At 36.6% G+C, this 9932-nt stretch overlaps 1 protein-coding gene across 5 annotated transcripts; it reads right to left on the bottom strand.

The window, feature by feature from the left end:
• Positions 1 to 367: 367 nt before the first annotated feature.
• Positions 368 to 8087, bottom strand: LOC145490135 (uncharacterized). Of its 5 annotated transcripts, XM_081469242.1 has the most exons (5): positions 6946 to 7620; positions 6486 to 6548; positions 5851 to 6039; positions 4509 to 4824; positions 368 to 3306 (listed from the first exon to the last, which is right to left on the bottom strand). In XM_081469242.1, exons 1-5 carry the CDS (start codon positions 6979 to 6981, stop codon positions 2900 to 2902), a joined length of 1011 nt encoding a protein of 336 aa, XP_081325368.1. In that variant the 5' UTR covers positions 6982 to 7620; the 3' UTR covers positions 368 to 2899. The 5 variants fall into 5 exon arrangements, with proteins under 5 accessions (XP_081325368.1, XP_081325372.1, XP_081325371.1 ...); XM_081469246.1 differs by lacking the exons at positions 6486 to 6548; positions 6946 to 7620 and adding an exon at positions 7651 to 8087; XM_081469245.1 differs by having other exon boundaries at positions 6160 to 7620.
• Positions 8088 to 9932: the final 1845 nt, after the last annotated feature.

The following is a 9932-nucleotide window of genomic DNA, read 5'->3' as shown; positions in this document are numbered from 1 at the left end:
AAATCGAAAATTAAATATATGTATTTCAGTCATTTCCTGCAAATAAGAGATGTAAGTGGGATTGGCTATTTAAGGATCTGATGAAAAGAGAACCGATCGAGGTAATTTTTGTCGTTAGTTGGTCAGCGAAATTTATTTTGTGGTAGATTTCAGAAAAACAAGTTATCTCGTTGCTTGATTTATGTACATAACAATCGTACCCCACTGCTTGTTATTTTCACGTGGCGTAGAATTCATGAAAATATTCGTGCGACGCATTCCTAGCGACGTCAAGCGGTTCATTCGTGGCTATATTTCACAGTTAGTAATCCGATTTAAATATAAGAATGGTCGTATTAAGAGGAAGAATTATTCCTTTTTAGTTCATATTTAATTTAGTCATGTACTTTATTTTGACTTTGTTTAGTTTTAATTTCCCTCAAAGATATTAGCTATATATGTATATATATATTCAAAATTGACCAGTCCTGATCTCGCGGCAAAGATTTTCGCGAAATGGGACGAGTCAGAGAGCAATATTTCGCGCCTTTAAGACCCTTAAACCGACTCACCCTTGCGAAATGTAACACATTATAACAGAGTAGAAACAAACGTTGTACTAGAGCTCGACCCTTAGTATTTATATATTCGCGAAAAACATTGCAAACTGAATCGCTCAGTGTTTCATTACAAACGTGAAACATTTCAGTGTAACGTGTACGGAATGACTAATAAAGTTTTATCCCAGAAATATACAATAACATGCCTTTAAGTGTCTTTATTTATTGATATTATTATCATTTTTTTGGAAAATCTTAAAAAAAACCGTGAAGATAAGAGCCATTAGAGTAAACCAATCTCGATGCGAAAACTGACCACGCACATTTTCAAGACAGTATTTTTATCATTCAATGGATTTTTTTTCCTTTTCATTGGCAAAGAATTCACCACGTGACCTGCAAATAACCATTCTCGTCCCCAGTGCTACTGGTCTTAAAATGTCGTTTCTCCGACCACGTGATCAAAAGAAACGGAGGTTCTGGGGACGAGAATGGCAAATAACCGCCTACAAATAATGTTCTGTTCATGCGTAGTGGTGTCCAAATGTGTTTTTCTGCAAATAATATTCTGCTCATGCGTAATTGTAACCACGCTACTTGTGTGAAAAATGGCAGATCGCTTCCCCGAGCTATCAGAGAGCTACAAATTGAGAAACAAACTTGTTGATGAAGTGATAAAACAATCATTGAACTCGATTATCTCACAATATTGTGATATGTTAGAGTCTCGCAGATCAATTATTTGCTTCGGCCTTCGGCAAACAATTGATCTGTTCGCAACTGACAAATCACGATATTTTGCTCAACCTCGTCCAGTAATAGACCATTTTACAGTTGTCTGCTCAGTGACCTGGCCTTTGTATTGCAGCAAGGCTAGAGTTGACCTTGTTTTGATATAGACCTCATTGCTTTTGTTGTGTAAAACAAGTTGTTCTGATGCTAACTAGGTGCATTTACATGACAAAAGCAGTGAGGTCTGTATCAAAACAAGGTCAACTCTAGCCTCGCTGCCATGCAAAGGCCAGGTCACTGAGCAGACAACTGTAAAATGGTCTATTGTTGACTATTTGTAATATTTTTTTCATTCCACGTATGAAATTTTAAATTTAAGAAATGTACGGTAAACTTGGGTGTAGACAGGTGAAGATGGATATCGCTTATTTCACCAGTCTCCTCCCCGCCAGATCGCTTCGCTTCGCGTTTTCTCCTTAGTTTTAATTTGGATTGAGAATATATATCAAACACTCAAGACAGTGTTTGACCACATTTCCAAACATCTCGAAGTTCGTCAAAAATAATCAGCTGCGCGCCATTTTTTCAACTCTCTTCTCGGTGTTTGGATTTTTGGCCAAACACGGTCATTCGTGTCTGTTATATTACTACAGAGTACTTGTACCCAGTCTTCCCTTAAGCACTCGGTCATTTCAGTCCCTCAATATTGGATCATTCATTCAGTCATATCATTCAGTTTTTTAATAGTTCAACTTTCATAGTTAAACCTTAATTTATCCAAATGTTCATTATCAAGACTTTCTTCTGTGGTCTCAAAATTATGATTTCTCTACATTTTACATTTTCGATTACCTTGTCTCAGAATAATGTGAAATCTGACTTTCTTTCACGCTACTGTTGTTTTGAAATCCTGAGTGACAGTTCAACATCAGGATTTTGAAACACAAAAATGTCAAAACATATATTATTCAGGGAAAAAATTATGACCATAAGCAGTCCTTCTTTTCTATGAGAAGCAAAAAAAAAAAAAAAAGCCACCGAGGGGGAGACATAAATCTCTCTCCCCACACACGCATACCAGATTCTTGAGCACTTTTCCCTTGCATAATGTGCTGGGAAAAACACTTAACAAGCACTAGTCAAAGCCATGCTGTCTACTTTTAACGATATTCAGTATGTCTATTTTAGCACCTTTGAATTGTTGAGAAAAGGCACTGTAAACATTTACTATTATTTTTAAATTTCTTCATGCCTAATATGGCCTCTTAACTTTGGAATTTTACCTTTTAATTAATACCGCTAATTTCACTGCGAACAAGTTTTGACACCAATTTTAAAGCTTAGAGAAACAAAATGTTTCATATCTTTCATCTGTACAATTTGTTATGGCTTTTTTGCATTTTAAATCTCTTCTCACAAAAATTCATTTATACTCAGACCACTGAGAATGTGACTGAACTTAGAAGCCTTTCCTGTTAACAAACACATGGAATCACGATGGTACAATAATAATTATTTCTCCTCCCTTTTGAATGGTGATTGGTTAATTTAATTTTCAGGAGCACCAGCCATATACAAGGTTCCAATTCTCACTCGATGAACTATGAGAAAAGAAGGACTAATGTCTATCATGTAAGAACCAAAGATGACAAAATGCCCCCCACCCACCCAGGTGCAAGATGCGCCAAAATAAAACATGGTGTTGGATTCATTCTCTCACACCCAATACAAATACGAGTCATTGGAGTGAAAATGTTCTCAAGCCAGCCAAAGAAATCACATGCTTTTTTGACGTCTGCATCATATGCCGTCTGCAGCGTATTCCATCTTACATGCCCTCTTTGGATTCCGTCCTCTGATTCTTTCTCTGAATCAATCTTCAATGCTGTTATTTCATTTTTCACCATTGGGCCATTGTGCATCTCAGGATGAAAGTTGAAACTTGATAAAATGTCGTCCGAAGTGGGCAGAGTCTGTTTGCTCCAGGGAAACATGCAAACCTCTATAAGACCAGCTCCTTCATTACCCCAAGCTCCTGAGAAATGACCATGAAAAGAAAACACTCCTTTAGTCATATGGTTATGACTTGCAAGAAATGGAATATTTCTAAACATCAGTAGTTCTACAACTTGATGGCACAAAATATGAGAAAATATGGTTTAAGAACAGGTTGCTTCATTCCCTCAAGGAAAGAGGTGCCAAAAAATAATCAACTGGCAGCTGATATCATTCTGGTAACTTGATGTCCACCAAACACTGGAAATTCCGTCTTAGATCTTTAAAGAGATGAAGCTGGAATTTCTGAAGGGATGGGGGGTTCAATCAAAAAGCCCTTCTGTTGAGGGGGGAGGGGCATCGATATTTTCTGGAAAAACACAATTATATTCTTAGTACCTCACTAGTAAGTGGGACATGCTTACCGTCTCATCGATCACTTACGTTAAAATTTCTCTGCTTTCTGTCAGAAATCAGTATTTATTTCTTTGTTATGCAAATTATCATGAGTAATTAGTCTATAGAAATATCTATTATTATTATTTAATATCATTACCATTGTTATTGTTATTGTCACTGTCATTATCATTATTAGTAGTAGTAGTATAGGTAACCATACGGTTTCTAGTTCAATTTGGAATTAATTTGCACAAGTGAGTTTTTCAAAAAGCTGAAATTGCACAAGTCGCTTCGAGGAGTGCAATTTCAGCTTTTTGAAAAACTCACAAGTGCAAATTAATTCCAAATTGAATGAGAAAAACTGTATGATTACTTATTAATAATATAAACATGAAAAATTTTGCATGGAAGTGCCAGAAGACCTTGCTTGAAGCCATTTTTTCTCATTTGAGAAAACTTTTTTCAAAGTTTCCGCACAAAATCTTCCTCATCATTTTACCTAATATCATTGGCATCAAAAATTTCCTTTTGTCTTTCAGCCAATCATAACCCAGAATTACAATGTGTAATTTGCACTGGTGTTACACTTTTTGCACTGATGTTACACTTGAACTACACTGCTCTCAGCCAATCAGAATCGAGTAATTTTTTCATTTTTATTATTATTATTATTATTATTATTATTATTATTATTATTATTAATATTATTATTGTGCCCATGTAAAAAAATTAGAAATTCCCAGGGGGGTCAAATTTAGATGAAGCACTTCGATCTTGAAATCTTGGGACCAAACTACATTATTTTACACCCGAGGCAATATCAGAGGGGTTCAATAATATTACCACAGTCCAAACGCAATTCTTTTGCCATCCTTTGTATCCTGGTCAATATGTACACAGCACGGCAGAAATCTTTATACTTCAAGTCATGATGCGTCTGAAGTGAATAATCAGCCAAATGAACTATTCCACATTTCCAGCGCTTTGGAAGATCAGAAAATACCCAAGCCTGATTAACATTTTCTCTTCGGGCCCAGTAGCAGAACCAATAGTCTGGATTGCTCCATGTTTTTAAAAAACCAGTGGGTTCATCTTCCACATCCAGGTTAAAATAGTTAATCACATACATTTTAGAAAATTGTTCTGAAGATAGAAGTTCCTGGAAACAAAAGAAACATTAATTTATTGAGAACAACAACAACAATAACCATTTTATTTTGCATAATACATAGAATATCATTTAGCAAAAGAATACATCAAACTTAATAAGCAAAAAAAAAACCTACTCAAAATAGTAAAAACTAAACGAGCTGAGTAGTTACAAGAATTATTACCCTTTAAATCGGTTGTAGGAAAAATAAAGAAAAGAAGATTTAGAAAGAGAAAAAATATATATAGATATAAATATAAAAAGAAATATAAGTAGTAACAGTACCAGTTATAGACAGAGCATTGTTAAATTAAGAGCAATAGTAACTTAAAGAAAAATACTAAGCTAGCATTAAGCATAAGAACTTAGAAATTGCTTAGTCAAGGTTTGTTTAAATAAACGTGGAGAAACTTTTTATCTCTTCATCCAAATTGTTCCAGATAGAAGGACCAGAGAAATGTATGTATTGAATTTAACCATAATTAGTTCTAACCTGGTCGATATAAAGCAAGATTGATACAAAGGTCGATACAAAGCAATTTACAAACGTCAATACAAAGCAAGATCCAAGTTGAAGAATTTAACCATTGATGACATTGGTCTGGGCAGACAAGGAGAAAACAAGATCTTTATTCAAGAAAGCTTAACTCCATCTAGAAGGGAACTTTTCCATAAATCTAACGAATTCAAGAAGAAATTTAGGTTTCGATATATCTGGTCCTTTTATGGAAATATTTTTCTTCGTAAAGATGATGCCAGTCCTGCAGTTAAAATTTGTTCCTTGAAAGACCTGGCTAAACTGGAAGCAAAACTAAAGCCATCTCTATCGACTGGAATGGAGGAATGTTTAACTGTTGCTCAGATTTCAAGTGCAGATTCAAATGGAACAGATACAGGATGACTTTCACTGAATGACTGGTATAAATTATGAAAATCTACCTTGCCTTCAAGTGATTTCAGAGCTAAATAACATTCCTCAACTTACAGAAAGCATTGATCAAATTGAAGCTTTTTAATAGTTGCAGCATTACTTACCTTCCATAGTTTGCAAACCTGCATACATTTGCAGACTTCTGGGACTGGTAGAAACAGAGCTATCCTTTCAACAATCTCTGGCAAAAGATTGGGTATCTCTCCAGTAGCTGTTAGCATCGCAAGGTTTTCACAGTACAGTTTTGTAGTAAATATGATATCTCTAATACAAAGCTCTCCATAACAAGCAATCTGAAAGAAAAACAAATTAACATTTTTATGAAATTTTATAAAGGCACTATGATTGTCTTTAAATTCAAGTATGACAGTACATCATTTACAGCATATCAGGAAACTATCAAATATCTTTACCCTCCCACAGAATATGTTTTGGTTTGCACCCTCCAGCCTTCTGTAAATACTAGCTTTGCTTCATACTTTCCTTCCAAAATTCTGGCTATTGAGACTCTTCACCCACTCAGAATATTTTATATTATTAATTTCCGTGTCTGTAACCAATATAAATCACGCTCTGATATTGATTTGCCTTTTCTAGGGCAGTATTCTCTCGTAATGCCCATGGGACATTGCCCAGAGGCAATAACAGGTCAGCAAAAACAAATCAAAAAGCCATAAGTAATAAACGACTTATTACCAGTTAGCTCAAATGTTCGGTCTTTACAGCAAAAATCTCAAACCTCAGCCTTGCTGTCGTTCGTCCAATATGGCAAGGTCTCGGTCTGAAGTTTTCCCTTAAAGACCTTAAAGTAGTTAATAATGAAATTGTCAGCTCAAATCCCAAAGTAAACATGATCATTTGATAAGTAATTTAGACAGTTTCATGCAAACAGCCTGTGCTACAGACACCCTCGCTGAAAGAGAAAATCAGCGAGCGTCCGTGTGTTGCCATTAATAATCGTGTCCCATGTTTAAATATTTAATCCATGCACTGAAACCATTTCAGTGTCACAACAGCTGATGTGACACACAGAGACAACAAAGGAACTTGCTCTCTAGATGAAACAGTTAATGACCTTTGAGAGTTCACAGATAAAAAAAAAACAGACAACTTGTGGAATAATTTTGTTGCCATAAAATACTGATTACGTCCGTTAATCTGCCTTTTTCAACCTTAAAAATTCTAAACCTTGATCTTACCCACAAAGTGTAACAAATTTCCATTTTGGTGTCCATGGCCAGCCCTCAAGATATTCGTCAGTGTAGCCGATAAAATGTAAAGCGCTAAGTTCAACAAGCTACAAACATCACCGATCAACTAAGCAGATCATTTTCCACTCCAGGAAAAATCACTTGGCCTTAAACGCAATTACCAACAGCAACACACAGATGCTCTCTCCAAATTTTTCTTCTTTCAGGGAGGGCGACTGTAACACAATCTATTCCATGCACAACATAATTAACAGGCAATATGACTACATGCTGGTCCAATTTGATAATAACTGAACTGATCAAAGAATTCCTCTGACTGCCAAATTGGACCAAGTCCAAGCCTTATATAGCCCCATCAAATTTTGAAAGTCCTCCAAAATTATTTCCAAATTTTACAGCACGCAACCCAAATCTGCATATACACTGTATACTAATTACTCAATTATATGCCACAGGAGGACAATAACAAGCTAAATATCTAGGGTTCAAACAAAACAGAACTTTCCTTGTAAAAGTGAAATTTCAAGTGTGCTACAGCACCATTATGGAGATAATCTTTTAACTTTGTCAGAAAGCAGAATTCTTTACGCGAATTATCTATAAGGCCAGTTAACCCCTGGAACTAACGTCAATGCACCCAGTAAAGCCACGTCAAGCACGATCGCAAAAGAAATACAAAACAATAAAACTCACCACACTCTAGCAGTCATGTTCTTCATAGGCTAGACCCAGTCTCTCAATGAGTCTGCTCCTGCCGACCGAGTCCCTTGGGACTAGCAGCACATAACGAAACGAAACGAAACGACACGAAGACTTTTATTTCACCACAGTCAGTATATCATCAGAGAGGGAGGATGCTTTCAAACGCTTTCTTCACTCGATTGTCAAACATAAATTCGCAAAGCCTTGTCTAGTGTTTGGATTTCGGGCGAAATCAATATCTCAGATTTGAGACCGATTTGATAAATACCAGAAGGTCTTAGAATTCTGGGATAATTATAAACTTCTGTAACCTGGAATGAGCTAATCGTACCTGCATTTACCTGTATTTACCTGCTTGGAACGCTTCGAAGACATATCAGGCTTCCGTTTTTGGTCTTGCCATGGATATTTTACTTGACTTTGTGATATGGTTAGTCAAAATACCGTCAGTCAGTAATAAAGCAGATATGGCATTTCCAGTGACTAAGAGCGAGTTTGATAAGAACATAAGATTTCTGAAGTCCTCGATTTGGATCGGAAGAATCAACTGCTACAGAGAGAAATCGAAAGAGAGCAAAAGTGCGCAATTTACGCGCATTTGCACGCCTTGAAAATAATCTCACGCTTTGGATCTTTCTTTGATATTTATTTATTTCTTGTTGCTTCAGGTTAGCGTCGCTTCAGTTACAGCGAACATAGATTACAAAGTATCTCTAAAATCTAAACATGGTTCTGAACAATTTACAAAAGAGTAAAAGTTGAGATCTTTTTACCTCCTTAAGGCTGTGGAAAACCACCTTAATCGGCATGTCAAGAAAAATAAAATTTCAGTATAGTTGACACGTGCAGGGGCCAAAATTGTTAATTTTCCAGACTTGGTATTGTTCTTGTATCATTTACAAAAGTGCCAGTTACAGTGACAGCCTAACATCCAAAAAATTGGGTCCCTGGTCCCCTATCTTCGATCCCCGACCTTCTATCCCCGAGCTCCTATCCCCGAGCCCCTATCTCCGATCCCTGATCCCCGATCCCCGATCCCTGATTCTAAGTCCTAGATTTTCAATCTTCGAGACTGTTTTTCCAGGAAACAATGATTTTCCTACCACTGCATCTAGCATCCAAGGGTTCAAAGGTTCTTTTAGAATCTAATTACAAATACTTTTTCGGCGAATGTGACACGTTTAGCATGTGTTTTCTTGCCTTTGATCTTCATTCTGCTGAATAAGATGTCATAAAAATCCAGAGGCTTGAAGATGTCGATCTCCAACTGCTCCATCTCTGCGTCTGACAACTTCTGAGCGTTCTCAGTCAAAGCTTGCGATTTCCTTTTTTCCATGAAGTAACTAATACACGACGCGGTTCCATTCCAAGTACTTGTGCTAATCTTCTCATCGCCGCTTTGTTCGGCAAGATTAGAAACAGTAGACCATCTGTTAATTAACCTCGGTTGGTTTTCTCTTGAATTTTGAATCTCGAGAGCCTCTAAAACTGTGCTGCACTCCAGTGAAGACATTTCTCTTGAATATTTTGTTTTGGAAGTTATACACGAGAATGCGAAGAACATTCAGAATATAATGTCAGAAAACTAGTGACACTACAAGCTTTATAGCAAAATTATTACGTAAACAACTTTTATTGGGTTGTAATTGGCAGTAATTACCACAAGTAATTGTTTTACTAATTATTTCATTGAGTTGCAGCATTCGATCTCGGTATTTGCAAGGACGCAAAAACTTGTGTTTCGACCGTATCCATAAAAAATGAAACATTTTCATTTTTTGAAAATGTAAGCATACCAGCGACAATCAGAAAACGCGTAGCACTCCATCCCTTATTGCGTAATATCCGTCCCTTATTGCGAAACATTTGGTAAGAAAACCTTCAACTGATTATATTATGTTGATTTCTGTTCACGTCACAAGCCAGTTGCGAAACGCTCCTTATGTAACTATTTAGGCAATTTTAAAACCCCTTTGATGATGATGGCTCCTAATAAGGATGAGAGTTAGGCTATCGTTACGGCAGTTATTCACTTAACTAGTAGTCTGTTAACAGACCCTCCAGTTTGTCTTGAGTTGTTTAAGGTCACAAGCTCAGGAAAAATTAACCCGGCGCGTGGGATATGCGCGCTAGAACGCAAGGGGGTGGGGCTGAGGAAAGATCAAAATTTAGCCCGCTTCGCGGCCGCTCTCGCGCGCTCAAAGAAAAACAACTCCAAGCGAAAAAAAATTAACGTCTGTGGACAGACTACTTAACTAGTTAATTAGCTGAAA

This window comes from Orbicella franksi, chromosome 6, assembly GCF_964199315.1.
Source record: "Orbicella franksi chromosome 6, jaOrbFran1.1, whole genome shotgun sequence".
Classification (NCBI taxonomy): Eukaryota; Metazoa; Cnidaria; class Anthozoa; order Scleractinia; family Merulinidae; genus Orbicella; species Orbicella franksi.
The sequence above is the reverse complement of the archived record's forward strand: the minus strand, read 5'-3'. Positions and strand labels throughout refer to the sequence as shown.

Bases quoted from the DNA above. Each gene is read 5' to 3' on its own strand.
- LOC145490135 (XM_081469242.1), bottom strand. From the start codon at position 6,981: ATGGACACCAAAATGGAAATTTGTTACACTTTGTGG. The intron at 6,549-6,945 runs GTAAGATCAAGG...AACTACTTTAAG, and splicing joins AAATTTGTTACACTTTGTGG to GTCTTTAAGGGAAAACTTCA. The intron at 3,307-4,508 runs GTAATATTATTG...GTCATTTCTCAG, and splicing joins AGAATTGCGTTTGGACTGTG to GAGCTTGGGGTAATGAAGGA.